Genomic DNA, 17,777 nt, shown 5'->3' with positions numbered 1-17,777 from the left:
AACCCGTTCCCTCGGTTCGGTTCTTCCTTTCTTTGTTCTTTATTCGGAATCCTTGATCCTTGATTAAAATCCCTTTTTCGATCCGAAGAAGAGACAATACGCGCGCAGAGATCCTACCTTACAATCCCATTATTACCTTCTTATTTTTCCACTGCTTTTCGTGACTTTCGTCCCTTCCCTTTATCCGTTATCGTCAGATATCTTCAAAATTCTTAATACCTAAAAACTAATCGGCTTCCCCCTTTTCCGATACCTTAAACCTTACTTTAATCCCTTCGATAATTCTAAGGCTATTTATAGTACTATCTCTATAAAATAATATAAGAATATCGTTTATAAAGAAGATAACGAATCGTTTTAAGCCTTAGTATAGAATAGGCACGGTTCTTCCTTACTTACCTCTATCCCTAAGTCTATTAGGGTAGCCGCGAAGGTCTAGAACTATAGTCAGGCGAGTCGCGTAGTTTATATAGTGCTTTATCGAGCTCTAAGCACTTATCGGGCTACTTAAATCTATCGGGAAGTTCGTATATAACGGGCGTTCCTGTTTTACTCCTTTAGGCGTTAACGAAGACGTTAACGATATCAAATTACTTAATCTCTAGATTAAACTAAGTAGCTAGGGCTATAATAATACGAAAAGATCGTGTAGCGAGCGTTACTACGTAGGTTCCCTTTATTATTAAGCTTTTCTATAAGTCTCCTCGAATATATAATCGTGCCTTATATTATTCGAGATATCCGTCTTAGTCGAACTTATAGGTAAAAACCCACTTTAACGGAAGACGCTTTAACTTCGCCTCTAAGCGCTTAATTTCCCTTTATATACGCTTCTTAAATAGCTTATTTACCTCTTTCTGCGCGGCTTCCTTAAACCGTTTACGTATCGGGTGGTTAGTAAGCTCCCGCTAATGCTTTAGTATGGCCTTTAGGTAGTCGCGATAAACTCTGCCGTCGATTAAGGGCTTCGGTAACGTTATAGCCTCTTTTTTAGTATTCGAACGGGTATTTATTTTAGTATTGGCTACTCCGAGGATTATTAAATTAAAGGTTAGAAGCCCTTCTAGCCCGTCCTAGCGCTCTTTTTATTAATTAGATAAGAAAAAGGCATAAGTTAAAGGTATATCTGGCTCTGCCTAATATATCCATGGATTAATCCGAATAGTCTTTCCTTAAGTATAGTAATCGGTGATTCTTACGCTAGCGCGCGTTACTTCCTTTATTAGTATACTCTTTTTCCTTTAATAGGCGGTTACCTTAGGAGTCGGTCGGATAGGTAGTCTAGATCCGGACGCTATAATACGGCTAGTACCGTAGTGCGGATTAGGGGTAGTTAGTCTCTATACCGTCGCCTACGTACTCCTTTCTATAGTTAAAATCGTTAAAGTGTCCGTATTAAGCTTTAGTATATATAATCCTAGCGTGTCGGTTACGATATCTTCTTATATAGCCGCTCCATTATCTTATTAGTCAGAAGAATTATTAATTAAGAGTTCCTCCGAAGACTACGGCTTTATGCTTATAACCCAAAGATTCCTGCTCTAAGGATTAGGTATTACGCGTGGGGTTTAAAGTCCTGTCGTGGGCGGTTCGGGTATACTGGGTGTATTTAGTAGTGGCGACGAAGCGTCTAATTTAGCCTCTACTACTCCTACCCCCGAGTTCGAACCCGTGGACTATACTTATTCTCTAGAAGGTGCGTTATTAATTAATCCACCCGGAGGGTAGGCCTATAGGATAAAGTCGTTATCTTTATCTTCTTATATTTCATAAGTTATAAGCTAGTTCCTCGCCTCGGGCTCCGGGATCTATTCTGCTTCTTCGAGCTATAGTTTATAAAATAGCTACTTATTAAACTATATATTACGCGTTATAATAACCCTCTAAAGCTATAGAATCTATACTCGGTAAATATTATAGGTAACGTAACCTATAAGATACCTAATATATTCTTTTAGTTAAATCTTATATAGTTTCCTATTCCTTCTAGCCTCCCTATCCCTCGCTATTAGATAGGCGCGGTAGCCGTAGGCATAAATACCACTCTAATCAGGGCGTAGGTCGGCTATATACTCTCTTATTAGAATCGGCATATTCTTTCTAAACTATAAATCGAGGATTTCTACTAGGGATTGCTATCCGTATCGTTATAAGGGACTTATATTATATAATAACGCTACCGATCTAGTACTCTCTAGCTATTTATCTAGTAGAATTCCTGCTCCGTTAAGTATAGCGTTAGACTTTATAATAATTAGTTAACCGGCTCTTTCGCTGCCTCTATTCGGTTTATAGGTATAAGGCGGTGTAATTTCTATATCGATCCCTTAACTACTCGCCTATAGCTGGGTTATTAAATCCCCTACTAAATTAACAATTAAGGGCTTATTATTACTGCGTATCTTATAGATATATAATATAAACTGCCGATTAACCTATTATTCGAAGGCTTATAGCGCGTTATAAACCGTAACGCTATTTTTCGAAGCTAAAGGCAGCACGTAGATCTAGCCGCTGTATTCGTCCTTTATTATAAGAAGATATCGTATACCGTTATAGCTCTTAGATAGCTCTTAAAGATCCTAATAAATACGCTAAAATAGTCGTGGGGAGCGGTGTTCTAATATATATCGAGATATAACTTAACGTGCCTAGGTTCTAGAGTATATCTTATAGTCTATTCGCTTAGTTCCCTTAATTAATACGTTCCTGGCGTTACGAACTAATACTCGTAGAGCGTTTAGTCTAAGATAGCCTGCTCTTAAATACTATAGATATTCTTCGTCGACTTATAAATAAGGAGGGTTATGGGAAGGTCGGTAATATCGGTGAGCTTTAGTTAGTCGATCGACTACTATAATAAGTATATACTAATAATCGTAGTTAATCGGAATAATACCACGTAGTATCGGTTAGAATAACGAATAAAAAGAAGAATATAAAATTAGCTTATACTAAAGGATAGTTATATTAAAGCGTCGAAGTAGCTTTAATAAGACTACGCTCTTCTCCGCCGTTTTAAAGCGTAACGAGTAGTTATAACCCGAATACTAGATCCTAACCTTATATAATAGAGCTTCCGATATAATATTCGTGTGAAATCCCTCCACGACGATTATATCGTTAAGCTCTAAGTTAGCTTTCGGAGTATTTAAAGGTTTATTAAGGATTCTCTTAAGAAGCCGTTTACCTTTACTAATAATCGGAAAGTCGGTTATACCGGATTCGATAGATCCCTTTATAGAAATAAAGAAACCTAGAATAAACAGGTCGATTAAGTTAATAAGGTAAGTTACGCCGTAATTATTAAGAAGAGTACTCTATAAGAGCGGGTAAGGGCCTGGTCGGAGCGCGGTATAGATCCTACGGACCTTTTCTATAGTGTAGATAAGGGCGGGATCTAGGATAGTTATAATAACCTTCTTAGGATACCTATCTCCCTTACTACTACCGCTCTCTAAGCTTTCTTATCCCTTTTTCGATAGTTTTTCGCGTAAGTTTTTCCACTTCAGGAGCTTAATCTCCTTCCGTATCTCCTTATACTACTTATTATTAATGTAGGTATTAGATCTCTGCTTATATTTTCCGGTTAGAGCGTACTCTAGCTTATTATAGTGCTCTGGCTTCTATATATATTCGTGTTAATAGGGGTAATTAGTGCTTTTCTTCTTAGGCTTCTTTCCGCCTTCGTTATTATCTAAGCGGTCTCTTAAGGTCGCGTAAACGCTATAGCGCGTGCCGTTTATAGTTAAAGCGCTTATAATAGCGTTAAACTCACGGCCGTATATTCGAAGATCGGAAATCTTATCGCCGCGGACCTTTTTTATTATTAGCTCCTAAAGCTTAGTTTATGCCTAAATAAGCGTAAACTTCTATCTAACTACTATAAGGAAGTTCCGAATAGTAATAAGTCCTTTAATCTTAACTACCTTTTACTAACGTACGCATCTAATAAGGGTATTCTACTCTATATACTATATAGCTATTTTAGTATGAGCTCGACGAGCGTCTTATAGATACTTTACGTATACTTATCTTACCTTTTCCTTCGTGTGAATACTACTTAGAGCGAAGCTACTCTTAAGTTCTTTTATTACGTGGCGTAACGTAAAGTGTCTATTTTATTTTTCCTTATTATAGCCAGGATATTTTTTAATAGCCTCTTCGATAGCTTATTAATAAGTAGTGGTCTCCACGGTGGTTTTAAGTAGTTAATTAGTCTTATCGAGCGCCTTAATAAGGCGACTGAGCTTTTAATTCTAGGCTATAGTCTACGAATTCTTAATTTCGGCGAGGCGTATAAGCTCCTGCGTTAAGGGTATAATAGTATCGTTGCCCTCGCCTTAGGAATATTATTCGCGTAGTTAATCCAGGGATTTAGGTATAATATACTTAGGACGGTTATTTAGCTAATCCTTTTAGCTAGGATTAAGTAATGCCTAGACCTTTATCCCTTACGTATCGACTGGATATAGAAGATCTAATCGGCCTATTACCGCGTGGATTTAAGGCGCGGGATACCGAGCGCTTTAGCCGTGATTTTAAGCTTATTCGATATAGTGTCGAGTAAGGGTTTAGCGAATAAGAGCTTATTATTAGTAGAGAGAGCGTAGAAGGGCTCTATAATACTATAGAAGTATATAAAAATAAACATAGATAATAGATTAGCAGAAAGTTACTGGTTACTACTACTATCCGAGCTTATAACTATTAAATTAACAGGAGCGTACTTATAGGGAGCGTTAATTCAGGAAATATATGATTATATTATCTATAAAAGAGAAAGAAAAAGGGGGCGGGTATACGTGTCCTAAATATATCTGCCACCTTCTAAGCGAGGATAGTGGGGCACCTCTAACCAATAGAAGAGCACCATACTATGGCTCACGTGATAGAATGTGACAGGAAGGACGTTGTGACCTTATGGTTTTGGCGAGACACCATTCGTGTTTGGACCCCGGATACTGGAGACCGACATCGGCTGCGGGACACCCATTGGCCAATAAGAACTGCTTATATAAGCTTGTTGCTCTGGTTTCTCTGGAAGCCTAGAATTGTCACTAAAGCAAAAGGGGCAGGTGTGATTCATTTGTACCTGTACCTCGTTCGTTCTGGAAGACGCCGCGGGTCCTCATCGCGTCGCCCTCCTTCTCCTTCTCCCCTTTCCTCATGGCATTATTACTTGGGTAATTCAGCACGCCATCTCTCTTCATCATGCCTCCTACGAATAGCGCCATGGTCCGTCCCTCTTATGTTGAATCCGAACCTTCCACCTTTCCACCTGCCACGTTGGGCCTTCGCTTGTCTTCCGATTCCACCGGATTCATGTCGCTAATAAATAATTAAGCAGACCGACCCCGTCGCCGTACTCGGGCATTAGCAAAGGGCACCCACCTTGTATACAAGGCGCCCCTGCACCAAGTTCTTCCAGAAATCCATCCTAATCATTACGAATGCATCGTGCCTAGGGCTGCGTGCGGAGTATGTCTTGGATTTCACACGTGTTCGAATTCGAACGAAAGGATAAAAATGATCACGACCTTCATAATCCGTGACTAGATCGTCGTGGCGCTGTGCCATGGTCTTGCATCACCAGGCCCTCGAGTCTGAGTCTCAGGAGATCTATGTCATTGACAAAGAACAGCGTCTCCGCCTGGCTGAAGACCCTCTTGTCTGTCGCTAACGTGACTCGCATCGAGACCCCGCAGATAGCGGTGTTCTTTCTCCTTCCTGTGCTTCTCCTCGACGTCGAGAATCCAAGTGAGTCTAAACGTCCCACCTCCGGTGCCGCTAATAATAAATTTCTTTTCGCCCGTCTCCTCAGATAACCAGCTTGGCTCCCCAGCCTTCATGAATGGTGCCAAAGCAATAGATTCGCCGACAACCCCCGTGCAACCGCAGAATAGAGGCTGGGCATCCCAGTTCCGACTCGCGCATGAGTTCGGTCCACGACGCCCCTGGGAGGCCTAGATATCATGTCAAACGCTCTCTCTTGCGCGAGATGAGCCAGCTATCCGTTCTCATCCTCCGATCTATATTGTGAAGCATTGTGTCGGCCTGGGACGTACCGTGTACTGCGCTCGCGGCTGCAAGCAAAGGCAAGAACCATGGGCCAGGGCAACCTCATGCATGCTTTCATCGAGCAGAACGATCACCGATGTCACCATCCCCTGGCTTCTCCTCTCCATCTGGGGGACAAGAGCCCGCGACCAGAACGATATATCTCCATACTTTCACTTGGCCAACCCATCAACTCATCGCGAAGTGCCACCAGGGTTATTTGGTCAAATGCTGTCGACCATGTCCCCTCTTCCATGGTAAAGCAGTGATTCGATTCGTTTCCCGGCATGACGAGCTTGAGTGGCGCATTGATTTCTTCCAACAGTCGTAGGAATGACTCGACTCAACCAATTTCCGCGTCGCATCACCCTATTGCGCAACGTGCCGTGTCCATCACTGCAACAGCTCGGCTTTGGGTACTGTGAAGGGACCAAGGGACTCAGATACGGCAAGCACATGGGGTTCCATAGCAGAAGCATCGTCAGTTTGGTCCTTCGATGGCTCCGGGTCATGTACGGCCGGGCTGGCATTAGGCGAACTCATCCCGAACCTATTCGTAAGTGCCTATTTCGAGTGGCTTGAGCCACCGATAGAGAGACTCCAACAAGCCGACTTGGTATCCAGAGGCCTCGACATTGCAGTGCTGGTCTTGTTCTGCGTCTGTCGTCGAGTCGACGACGTCGACTCGTCGGAGTTTAGGCGCTTCTGGTCGGCTGGTGGTTAACTGATGGTATGCTGCCATGGGCATTCGACCCAACGATGGGTGGATACTTCTGAGCATGTATCCGTAGCCAGTACCTGATATTTGTTGTCTGCAGCGACCGAGCTGCCCATGATGGTGCCCGGGTGCTGTGCCAAGAGTCCAGAGGCGGCATTTTTGACCGTCAGGACATGGTCTGTGCATAAGTGATCTGCGCATGCGGCATGTTTTGACACATTACTAATCACCCCGGTCATTACTCCGAACGCCGACCCGATCCGATGCGATCCGATCGGGCCACCGCCCAACATCGATCACCGACTCTCCTCTGATCCTATTTGACATCACGATGCTTAAAAGAGAAGGCATACCAGCCGCAGCGTCTTGTATTTCGCAGATTTATCAAGCCTTCTCACTACTGTTTATGGGAGCTTTGACACCCCTTCACGGACGCGCTCATTATCGTCAGTATAGAATAGACCCCCTGTCATATTCATCTCACGCTCACGGCACATCTTTTTGAGCGACGCATCTGAAAGCCATACACTTTTCTCATATTGTTGATTCGTACATCTTTGCATCCATACTGTCACCCAAGCGGCTCGTCCTCGCCACCCCGCCGTCATGTCCTCCTACACCCCGGCCCAGCTAGACGCCTACTTTGAGCGCATCGACTACCCGCGCTCCGCCCACCCAGAGGGGCGCCTTGCTCTCGTAGACGCCCTTCAAGCCCGCCAGCTCGCCTACGTTCCCTTCGAGGACTTGACTCTGCACTACTCCCCTCATCGCGTCTTGTCGCTCGAGCCAGATGACCTCTTCGAGAAGATCGTCCAACAACGGAAGGGAGGCTACTGCATGGAACTCAACACCCTCTTCGGTGCCGTGCTACGAGGTCTGGGCTTCAAGGTGATGCATCTCGGAGGGAGGGTGATGACCCCGGACGGCTGGACCGGCATGTGAGTTTTCACCTCGCCTTTCTTCCGCTCTTTGCCAAACGCGGGCGGTTTCCCCGTTACCGTTACTTAACCCAAATGTTCAGGTCACACATGGTCAACATCGTCACCGTAGACAACCAGCGCTACCTCGTCGACGTAGGCTACGGCCGCGGCGGGCCCATGCGGCCCGTCCCCCTCGTCTCAGGCTCCGAGTTCGACCAGATCGCCCCGGCGAGGGGACGCCTTCTCTACACCTCCCTCCCGGAACACAGCGACCCGTCGCAGAGGGTGTGGCTGTACTCCACCGCCGAGCCCGGTGCGGGCGGGGAATTCAAGCCGCAGTACTGCTTCGTCGACGTCGAGCTCTTCCCCGCGGATTACGAGGTCATGAACTTCTCCACCATGACGGCGCGGACGAGCCTCTTCGTGCAGTATGTGCTGGCCGTGCGCGCTGTGCTGGATGAGGAGAAGAACGAAGTGATCGGATTGGTCACCTTGTTTGGCGATTCGCTGAAGAAGCGCGTGAGAGATAAGGTGGAGCTGGAGGAGAAGCTGGGTAGCGAAGCACAACGGATAGAGGCTTTGGAGAAGTGGTTCGGGCTTGTGTTGAGCGAGAAGGAGAAGTCGGCGATCAAGGGCACCGCTGTGGAAATTCTGGAGAAGACGGGGTAGATGGACCACGCTCTGCATGTTGCGTGTAATGTGATACGCAATGTCAACCATGACCTGATGATGATATCCAGCGTCACATGTAGATATTCTGCACTTCATCATACCATTCCCCCTAGTGTCAGGGCCGACAACGGCCTCCACCCCGTCTGTCAGAGCTTGGTTGCGCGTGTAGACGGGAGGACGGGTTTGGGGAGAATTATCCCTATCCGCCCGCCCCCCCCCCCCCGGCGTGTTGTTATATGAATGAAAGCCTTGTCTCGTTAAGAGAAATAGATGATTGAAGCTGGAATCTGCTTCTAATCTCATATTTGAACACAACCTCCTAATGACTACTTCGAGTTAACTGTCCCGATCGAGAGCTGGCCTTGAAGCGTTGTCATAGGGTTGCAGGACCACCAAAGCCAAACGGTCCCTTGCTAAGAATGCAGATCCGTGGATCATGGAAGAAAATACAAACGCCTCCCCCCTCCCCCAATTTCTATGGTTTAATCCCCAGCGCCTGTACCTAGAAAGAATCCTCCTGTCGTTCGATGTTTCGCCGTGACGCCCACCTTCTAGGTGTTTTGTATCTGGCCTCTCAGCGCATCCACTTCTCGTTGCAATGCATTCAGATCCGCCAGGATGTCCACGCCTCGGCCGGATTCGGCAGCCGATGTTTCTGCCGATTCATTCGATATGGGCCACATCTTGTCGTCGGTTCCCTTCAGAGCGGAGGATGGATAGCCTGCAGCGCTTTCAATGCTTCGTGCGTCTATGCTCCCCTTACTATTCCCTCGCTGACGGGGTCGAGGTGGTGGAGGAGGAGGAGGAGGAGGAGGAGGAGGAGGCGCTGCGTTCTCTTTACCTCTGTAGCTGCTTATTCGTCGACTCGTGCTGTCCAAATTCTTGGCGGACGGACGGCGGACGGAAGAATTGCGGGCGGGCGGCGGAGGTGGCCGTGACAGTTTCTGTTGATGCGCAGACGGCGCCTGGTCATCTGCGGATATATCAAGAGAAACCGTAGACGACCCGGCTGGAGTAGCAACGATCGAGTCCTCGCTGTCCCAGATGGGAGAATGCCCCGACGCAGGTGCCGCGTGGGACGAAAACCGAGACGACAGACGTGGCAGGGGGACCGACCGCCGCGAGGGCGGAGGGGCCGGGGGGTTGCGTAGGTTGTCTGGGCGCTGCTGTGCATAAGTTTGTTCCCCAGAACTAAGCGGCATAGTCGTCGACAGCACATGTTGCTTGCTCTCGGCGCGATTGTGGCCGCGTCTCGGAGGGGGTGCCGGCGTGGGCTTCTTGCCACTCTCAGGGGCAACAGACGCAGGTAAGGTCGAGCCTTCGTGGTCTGGCACCTTACCGGCCGCCTCTTGTGCAAATATATCTTCTGGGTCGTCGTCTGAGGCATGTCTCCGAGGTGCAGGTGGCAGCGGTTTGTCGACATCTGACGGTGACACTGGTTTGAGGGAGGAGATAGATGAGGACGACGAAGACAGGCCCTGTGATGTATTGCTGTCTTTCGGTTGTGCATTGATGAGCTTCCCGTGCCTTGAACTTGGCGGTGGCGGAGGAGCTTTCCGTTGGCCGGCAGCGACGGGCGGTACGGTGCCAAGGGGCGAATGCTGGTTCGGGCTCTCAGTCTTTGGGACTGTTTGTTGATGCGATGGGCGTGCTGTGGTATCAGAGTTTGTAGTTGACGATGTCGTGCTGTGCATAGCAGCGAATATGGGTTGAGGGGACAAGGGTGGCGCGTTGGTGGTGTCGCCGTTGCCCTCAACTTGTCCTGAATTAGTTGTGGAGGCCGGCAGGACAATGTCCGATTGGCGCCCCTGTCCCGTCAACAACAGCCGCTGGAAGGCATTGACGTCCAATGCAGCCTTGCTCGACCACGAGCCGCCCGTTGACTCCTTGACGGTGTCCTGTTCAGGGTGTGGGAACGTCGTTCCGAAGGGGTTGTCGGCGCCTGCTCCCCGGTTAGCGGCGACGAGGGGAGCAGCTTCGTGGAGACTGTGGCTACGATTGGAGGGGAAGCGGTTTTCGAAAGGCTCAGCAGCATTGGCGGATGTATCGTCGCTGCTGTAATCCAGTTCGGCTGTACTCGAATCGGGAGAAGGGGGTGGCGGAGTCTGGAGGCGGACTCTCTTGACGACTTTCGTCTTGGTGGGGGGCAGCGAATCAGGAGGATGACCGTCGCTTGGGAGAGAGCTGATGGACTCGAGAAAAGCAGCCGATGAGGAAGCTTGAGGTCGATTGGAAACGGCGGAGGTTAAGGCTTTGTTGCGGAAGGGATTGGTAGAAGTTTCGGCCATGGTAACAAGAGCTTTCGGTTGGCGACCCCGTCCGGTGACGGAGGCACCGTGGGTGGAGTAGGGGTGAGAAGCAGGAAAGGTTCTCTAGGTTGATTTGTAGGCTTGTCGCGATCATGTATGATGAGACACTGGAAGCGTGATATTAGGTCGTTAGGGCTACGCAACAGCGGCCATTGTTCGTCCGGTCGGCAGATCCGGATGGAACGGCGGGAGGAAATATCAAGAATGGACAATGCTGGCCTGAAGCAACGATGTAATTGCACAATCGTGTCAACGTCCTACTAGAGTCTCGTGTGTAACGAGCACAGAGGGATAGGATAATGGTGCGGTGGTCGACGGGGATTGGAGAGGAGGAAATTGTGTGAATCGACCGGATGAGGCGGAGACGATGGGGAGCGTATCGGCCTGAATGGTTGAGTTCGCAGGAGGGTCGAGCCAAGGATCTGATCTGACGAAGCAACCCGAAAGACAAGCTAACTCATCAGTTGTGCAACCCTGTTGTACACTCTGTAGCACCACGCTGTCGGCGGCCGAGACCGAGACGAGAGGACGGCAGGGCGTTAGCTAACAGTCGATGATGTGGCACGGTACGTTCGGGTTGCTATGTCGGGACACCTTGGCTTGTTTGACTTTGTGAGGTCTTTGTGAGGTCTTTGGAGGTCTTTGGAGGAACCGCCGTATTATTCACTCTGTACGTGTAGATCGAGCTAAGCCGATCGTCTCGTCATATAACTCTGGGTAGTGGCGGAGACAGTCGTGGTGGTCGAGAGGCAGTTTTGTTGGAGCCTTGGAGGGGGGACAATCTTGTGGGTCTGTCTTTTGGGAAAGATGAGGGAGGAGGGGTCACGGGATTGCTGAGGAACGGAATGGGGCGGACGTCACGGACGCACGGAGTATTACGTACAGCCCCTGGCATTAAACGGTAACACACTGCGAGTACCATACACATCTGATTGACGAATAGATTGGTACAACTGAAGCCCAGTTCTGCTTATCTAGAAGTACATAAGAATCATGGAGTACGGTCTCCGTCGGTACCTAACGGAGTAGCGATACCTCACATCATGGGTCCGTCCCTTGGGCGTTTCTTCGTGCAGCAGGGGGAAACCTAATTGACTGCGAAGTACCTAATAAGGGACGCATCTGCAGTCTCACACATCCCACTTCCCCTTGCTTGTCTTCACGAACATTGCCCATTATGGTAACAAAGCGACAAAACAAATCGGCTCCGTACTAGGACAGAACGCGTTCCGACTCCACAACTACACGTCTACAAGCCCTTCTGGAGGACATCCGAGACCAAGACACACACACACAAAGACGACAAGAAAACACGAAAACATACGGGGAAAACTGATGAACATCGCATATCGTGTTGTATTCGAGGACCCTCTTCCTCTCCAAAACCAACAAACAAAAAAGAGAACCAAAGCGCATCGTGGTATAATTACAGTCGTTCCGAAAACCCAGAAACCTCGCGCGTCTCATCCTTGTCGTCGCTAGAGCCAGCGGAAACCCAAGATAAGGCCGACCAGAATCCAATCCACCCTCTCCCCCAGGCCGGTACTCATCATGACAAAAAAACGTTAGCCGTATGCCGGCGCAAAAGTTGCAGAGAGAGAATCAAGTCCGCGTTTCGCGCTATCCCTTGGTGAAGACCGTCCCCAAAATAAACCCGCCGTTTCCCTGATTTGATACCGTAACGCCCGAACATAACCGTGCAAATGGAGGTGGTGACGTCGTGTGGCAGATGAATTTCACTCATCCGCTACTTGATCCAACGTGGTGTGGCAAACCCTTTGCTCAAGAAGCGGCAGCGGCGGCTGTGTTCTTCGTGGTTGAAGCTTTCTTAGGCCCTGCCTTCTTGGGACCGGCCTTGGCAGTAGTGGCCTTTGAGACGCGACCAGTCTTGGTCTTGCTCAGGGCAGCGGGCTTGTCAGTCGAAGTCGCCTAATTTCCCCCCGCGTTAGTAACCAGGGCAAGCAATGAAAGGGCCGAAAAAGAGAGAAAAGGACCAGACATAACGCACCTTCTTGGCCGTCGTCTTCTTCTCCTTGGCGGTAGTGGCCTTCTTGGGCTTGGCCTCCTTGTCGACGGCGGCCTTCTTTGCTGTTGTGGTGGTGGTGGCCTTCTTCGGGGCTGTCTTCTTCTCGGTGGTCGTCTTCTTGGTCGTGGTCTTCTTCTCGCCAGTTGCTTGCTTAGCACCGGCTGGCTTGGCCGTCTTCTTGGCCAGCTTGGTACCACCGGAGGGACCTGGAGGAAGATGTCAGCAAAACAAGTCCTGGCTAGTGGGATGAAAAAGAGTTCCGGTCGCATACCCTTGGGCTGTTCAAATACGCCCTTCTCAACACCAGACTTCAAGGCCTTGTTGAAGAGCGAGTCGAACATGCGGTCAGTGACCTTGATGTCGTTCTGCGCCCTGACATACTTCTTGAGGGATTGACGCGACGAGCCATTGCGGTCCTTGAGCTGTAAGACGGGGGAAACCAGCAAGGTTAGCGAAAACTCTTCCGGTGGCATACACTACCAGGATGCGCCCAAGAGCTTCATAGGTTGAAGTAGCGATCCCAGAAAACAAGGGCAGTACGGCAAAACTGCCAGGGCTGGGGTGGGAAGGCGCCACGCCTCATGGATTAGGCCGAGTGCCCAAGCACTGAACCTAACCAACGCGGGCCGCCACAACAAAACACGCCCCAGCTGCAGTCACCACAATGCGCCGGAAGGTAGGGAATGCGTAAACATACGTGCATAATAGCATCGGTGATCATATCCTGGGAAATGGTTAGCAGAGAATCGAACAAACGTATCGCCGGGACATATCGGACCTGGTAGCTGGCATGGGAGCTCTTCTTGGGAGCGGGGGCAGGAGCGCCCTCTTCGGCGATCTTCTTGGGAGGCATGGTGAAATGAGGACGGTGATGCTTTCGACCGCGGTGGGTATGAGATTTGTCGATAAAACGTAAAAGCGAGGATACGATGAAGTGATGCGCGGTTTCGGAAAACAGTCCTGTGGCTTGCAGTTGAGGAGCGTGGCGACGATGAATAGAAAACGAAGAGGGAGCAAGAAGGGGGAGGGTGGGAGGAACACGCGCGTGGACGGGGTCAGGGGGGATGTTTATAACATAAGGCGGGGGTTCGAGGCCCTGATGCGCAATCAGTAACAATCAGTAACCTCCAGACACGCGCTAAAGGTGTAATGCTGCGGCCGCTAGTCCCGTTTCGGGTGGAAGCTGTAGTGGAGGGGGATGCACAGAGAGGAGGAAGCTCCTGCGACTGCCGTACCAAAATGTACAACAGAACAGCTCCTACTGGCTGGTTGGTCCAGCGTGGTCACCAGCACACAACATGCCACCATTGCCATGCCCATGCTCAGAAATGCCCTAACAACATAGACCCCAGCACGGTACTCTCTGGATTTCCTTACCATCAACGCTACCAGGCCAGGCCCCGAAGGCAAAAAGATCCGGATTTCTCGAACAAAAAGGATACCGTATCCGGTACCTCACCGATACAAAGTCGGTGATATTTTCGTGCCCCTGTTATCGTATAAGAAAATACGTCGTGGACGAGCAATTTTTTAATTGGTTGGTTTCTCAACGCCTCAGTTTAGACGATATCCACCATCTGATCGCGTGGCTTCTCGTCCATCTCGTCTGTCGCCCTCTCCCCATCTCGCGCGTTTCCACACTTATTCTTCAGTCCAACCTTTCTCTCTTTCATCCTCTTCCTCCCGCTCCTTCTATGGTCTGCTGATCTTGTCCCACCGTCTAGTAGGATGTGTGGCCGCACTTTCTCTACTTTTTTTTTTTTTCCGTCCATACCTTGGTTTTCTCTTGAAATCTCTTCAAGATTCAGTGAGAGAAAAGTGAAAAGGTTCGAGGCGTCTCTATTCCCAACTTATCGAAGCAGCTTGGTCGATTGTTCTTCCAACAACATGGCGACGCGTCAACTTCTACTTCTGATGACTAGTTACGTCTGACTCACTAAAGAATCATTCTTTAGTGATTTTAACCTCGTGTTTTGCTAATTGACCCTTTTCCACTTGTGCTTATTTTCTGCGTGGCGAGTATCGCATGCATCTCTTGATGTTCCATATGTTCATGATATCACGCGTCGCTACCTGACACTTCACATCGCGACCCAATAACGCAGCCCAATGCCTTATCATTACCCTTCCCACCCTTCAATCAATCATTTTTCCTAGACTTCTTCTGATATGGATAGGAAATTTTTCATCCGTGCTGGATTCTGTTTTGATTCATAGCGCAGCCCTTACACTCGACTGATGCATCATCTATCGCATGACCAGGAGTTCCACGACCCATAAATTTGAACACGTCAGAACGTCCACTTAAGGCAAGCAAGCAGTCTTAGGTGTAAAAGCAACGACATCTCCCTTATTTTATTCCCTTGGGCATTTGTCCTGGGAGGCTCTCGACTAGCAACATGCTGCGACAGTGAATATACGTGTCTTCCAACCAGCAAATCATTTTCATCATCGAAGTACCGTGTTTTTTCGGCCGACTCGACATCTGGCTATGCTCTGATCTCTTCATATTTGATGCAAATGTAAATCAACGACGAAACATCTGCGATGGCCTTCGGCAGCATTGCCAATCAGCGCAGGGGGCGAACGAATCGCTTGACGGCATCGAGGGTCGATGTTGGAAGTGTCCCGACGCGATCCTTAACGAGGGGACGGCTTCCCGGCTCCGATATATGCAAGGCCTCTCGGAACGGGTCTTGACCTGATACGTCGTATCCGTCATTCCCCGGTTTGCCTCAGTCTGACGCATCGGAGCTCACCGCAACATGGAGAGGTGGGGGAAGACACTCGCTGAATGAATCACGAGCTGAGACTTCTTCCAAAAGCTCTATCTTGGGTTCGAGACTGACATGGCAAATTAGTGACGGCCCGCGCTCGCTCACTGGTATGGGCCTCTTCGGCACTTTCTGCCCTGTCGGGCTTGGCGATCTGAAGTGAAGTTCGATGCCACGTCGCGGCCAGCCATACGAGGTAGAGAGCGGTGTCCTTCGCCTGGCCTTCTGTCCCACTCTCATGTGACCCTCATGCTCCTTCAATGCCTTAAAGTCAATTTCAACAGGTGGAAAGAGACCGGCCGTTACCAAAGTTTGGTCATCGGCCAAACATGGCCTCGTTATTTGCGCAGCCCTTCAGAAGTCTAATGCCCCGGGGCAGCTGGGTAAGGGAACGTATCTGACCTGATACGAGATTCCAAGCCCTAGTTGTAATGATGAGTGAGATTGCGGCGTCCTTTCTCGCATACTCAAAACGGTAAGGCGGTTTTCGGAAAACAGGAGTCGAGTGAGACGGAATGGCTCGTTGGCCTATGACCTGCTCCTCACAACTTTCCGCAATGCTTTTGTTCACTGGTCAACTTTGCTTTATCCTACCTACCTACTGTAGTATAAAGCATGAGTGGACAGACTTTTGCCGTCTTCGTCATCTCATGCCATCCGTCACCATCGAATGAGTAAGAAGGCTGCACGAGTTTGGATGGTGGTAACCTTGGACGGGGTGCCAGGATCGGTTTTATTCCAGTCTTCGAGGGAGTTGGCCCGCTTCTTTTGGTCGAAGGCGCGCGCGTATGTCGGAGTCATCGCACGTTTGCACCAGCGTGCTGGAGCAGGCAGAGGCTGGGAGCCTGGGTGGTATGTGAGAGCGGAAATGGTCGGTGAATTCAGGCACTCCACGTGTCACTGGTGGGGGCAGCGGCATCGATTCAGCACTAGGAGTGACTTTCACCGCTATGGCGGTATGTACGGAGTATGTACACATGTACTGCTGCAGGGTCGTCTGTGGAGGAGCGGAAGCGTGTCCTGGAAAGAATGTCGTATCCCAGAAGTGGGCGCGGTCATGAACCGCCGTGTCGTCGTGGTAGAGGTTCGAATCCTGATGGTCGAATTTGTTTTTGTTTATATTACCAAGGTACTTGGTAATAATAACAATACTCCGCACGTTCAGCGAGGAGCCACTGACATCTTAGGTAAGGTAAGGTAGTGGGGCGCACACGTCGAATGTGACTGATGAAGCTACCTTAGTAGGAGTACACGTGTACATCAGGCAAGGTATGTACCTTACCTAAGGTAGCCATTGATAAGGTAGACAGGTGGGTACCTAGTGGCGTATACGTAATCAAAGTGTGGCGTGCAGGTTAGGAAACCTGGTTATACGAACCACTTCGGACGCAATATCCCCTGCGTCAAGAGTGAGATGTTGGTTCCTCCGTACCATTGAGGCGTTGTCCAATGCACATCGAGAGGACAGTCCCGGTCAGGGCAGCGACAATCCGAATCAGGTTAACCAGAATACTTTGATCGATCCGAGCTCGGAATTTCGAGAAAAGGCTTGGACATTCAACAGCTGGCTTTTCAAGGCATTCCTTCGTCTCTATGGATCAGCCAGCCACTGTTTGTACGTCGTCCTCCTGCCTGGACATTTCATTAACGATGGACTAGACCGCACCGTGCCTCAATAGTCTGAATTGATTCAAGCATATGCTAGGGTTTCCGTCCGAGTGCTAAACCATAACCGTCATCTGATCCCTTCTAAGCTTATCCTAGATTCGAAGGGGCGCATAATAGATACCTTATATTGCTGCGAAGGCCTTGGTCTTCAAAAATGGGAAATGGAAAACCTCGACCATGTCCCGCGAAAGCCCAGCATCGCTGTTAGGCCTACCTCCCAGGGTATTGATATGGGGAAGTTTGTGTATGCATCTCGAACGAAACGGTAGGTTTCTCCTGCGCGTTAGAGTCGCAGAACCAGCCCACAATGACGTTACAGTCCCCCCCTTTCAGTTACCGACCTCAGGTAGGGAGTACGGAGTTGCTTCTCTTACTCTCAGCTCAGCCCTCCAGCTATCCCCGCTCTAGTTGGCATGCCACCCTGCAAAACAAAGAGACCGGGCCGAAAACTTAAAGTATAGCTCTAATAAAGGTGGAGGGAAGCTAAGTGAAAGACCAATCTTGACTCGTTTCCAACGGCGGCGGGGGCAAAGGACAATAAGGTTTTCGGAGCGTTGCAGATGGGAAAAGGGGGCGGGAAGCAAAGTTTGCGCGACTTCGGCTATGGCGGCGTTCTTAAGACCGATTAGG

General features: G+C 49.2%; 5 protein-coding genes across 5 annotated transcripts; 2 read left to right on the top strand and 3 right to left on the bottom strand.

The window, feature by feature from the left end:
• The first annotated feature begins 6,005 nt into the window (after window positions 1-6,005).
• SODALDRAFT_161219 (hypothetical protein) lies at window positions 6,006-7,177 on the top strand. The gene is made up of 3 exons (XM_028606939.1): window positions 6,006-6,317; window positions 6,386-6,616; window positions 6,879-7,177. Exons 1-3 carry the CDS (start codon window positions 6,158-6,160, stop codon window positions 6,968-6,970), a joined length of 483 nt encoding a protein of 160 aa, XP_028466189.1. The 5' UTR covers window positions 6,006-6,157; the 3' UTR covers window positions 6,971-7,177.
• Window positions 7,178-7,384: 207 nt separating this feature from the next.
• On the top strand, window positions 7,385-8,367 carry SODALDRAFT_277504 (acetyltransferase-like protein; the record flags this gene model as incomplete). Its single annotated transcript, XM_028608071.1, has 2 exons — window positions 7,385-7,716; window positions 7,800-8,367. The coding sequence occupies 2 exons, from the start codon at window positions 7,385-7,387 to the stop codon at window positions 8,365-8,367; spliced, it is 900 nt and encodes a 299-aa protein (XP_028466188.1).
• A 224-nt stretch (window positions 8,368-8,591) lies between these two features.
• Window positions 8,592-11,601, bottom strand: SODALDRAFT_378579 (hypothetical protein; the record flags this gene model as incomplete). Its single annotated transcript, XM_028614994.1, has 7 exons — window positions 8,592-10,742; window positions 10,819-10,898; window positions 10,965-11,063; window positions 11,153-11,222; window positions 11,250-11,287; window positions 11,392-11,512; window positions 11,590-11,601. 7 exons carry the CDS (start codon window positions 11,599-11,601, stop codon window positions 8,922-8,924), a joined length of 2,241 nt encoding a protein of 746 aa, XP_028466187.1. The 3' UTR covers window positions 8,592-8,921.
• A 555-nt stretch (window positions 11,602-12,156) lies between these two features.
• SODALDRAFT_332948 (hypothetical protein) lies at window positions 12,157-13,882 on the bottom strand. Its single transcript, XM_028611838.1, has 5 exons — window positions 13,484-13,882; window positions 13,403-13,429; window positions 12,977-13,127; window positions 12,688-12,911; window positions 12,157-12,608 (listed from the first exon to the last, which is right to left on the bottom strand). The coding sequence occupies exons 1-5, from the start codon at window positions 13,556-13,558 to the stop codon at window positions 12,462-12,464; spliced, it is 624 nt and encodes a 207-aa protein (XP_028466186.1). The 5' UTR covers window positions 13,559-13,882; the 3' UTR covers window positions 12,157-12,461.
• A 1,393-nt stretch (window positions 13,883-15,275) lies between these two features.
• SODALDRAFT_359464 (hypothetical protein) lies at window positions 15,276-16,914 on the bottom strand (the record flags this gene model as incomplete). The annotated part of the gene is made up of 6 exons (XM_028614180.1): window positions 15,276-15,439; window positions 15,555-15,712; window positions 15,809-16,039; window positions 16,144-16,316; window positions 16,381-16,572; window positions 16,858-16,914. The coding sequence occupies 6 exons, from the start codon at window positions 16,912-16,914 to the stop codon at window positions 15,276-15,278; spliced, it is 975 nt and encodes a 324-aa protein (XP_028466185.1).
• Between the last annotated feature and the right edge of the window lie 863 nt (window positions 16,915-17,777).

This window comes from Sodiomyces alkalinus (genome assembly GCF_003711515.1).
Source record: "Sodiomyces alkalinus F11 unplaced genomic scaffold SODALscaffold_5, whole genome shotgun sequence".
In the NCBI taxonomy this organism is placed as follows: domain Eukaryota; kingdom Fungi; phylum Ascomycota; class Sordariomycetes; order Glomerellales; family Plectosphaerellaceae; genus Sodiomyces; species Sodiomyces alkalinus.
Note: the sequence above shows the minus strand (reverse complement) of the source record. Positions and strands in the feature narration are given on the sequence as shown.

Bases quoted from the DNA above. Each gene is read 5' to 3' on its own strand.
- SODALDRAFT_161219 (XM_028606939.1), top strand. From the start codon at position 6,158: ATGTCACCATCCCCTGGCTTCTCCTCTCCATCTGGGGGACAAGAGCCC. The intron at 6,318-6,385 runs GTAAAGCAGTGA...TTCTTCCAACAG, and splicing joins ACCATGTCCCCTCTTCCATG to TCGTAGGAATGACTCGACTC. The intron at 6,617-6,878 runs GTAAGTGCCTAT...TGTTGTCTGCAG, and splicing joins AACTCATCCCGAACCTATTC to CGACCGAGCTGCCCATGATG.
- SODALDRAFT_332948 (XM_028611838.1), bottom strand. From the start codon at position 13,558: ATGCCTCCCAAGAAGATCGCCGAAGAGGGCGCTCCTGCCCCCGCTCCC. The intron at 13,430-13,483 runs GTCCGATATGTC...ACCATTTCCCAG, and splicing joins GCTCCCATGCCAGCTACCAG to GATATGATCACCGATGCTAT. The intron at 12,912-12,976 runs GTATGCGACCGG...ATCTTCCTCCAG, and splicing joins CGTATTTGAACAGCCCAAGG to GTCCCTCCGGTGGTACCAAG.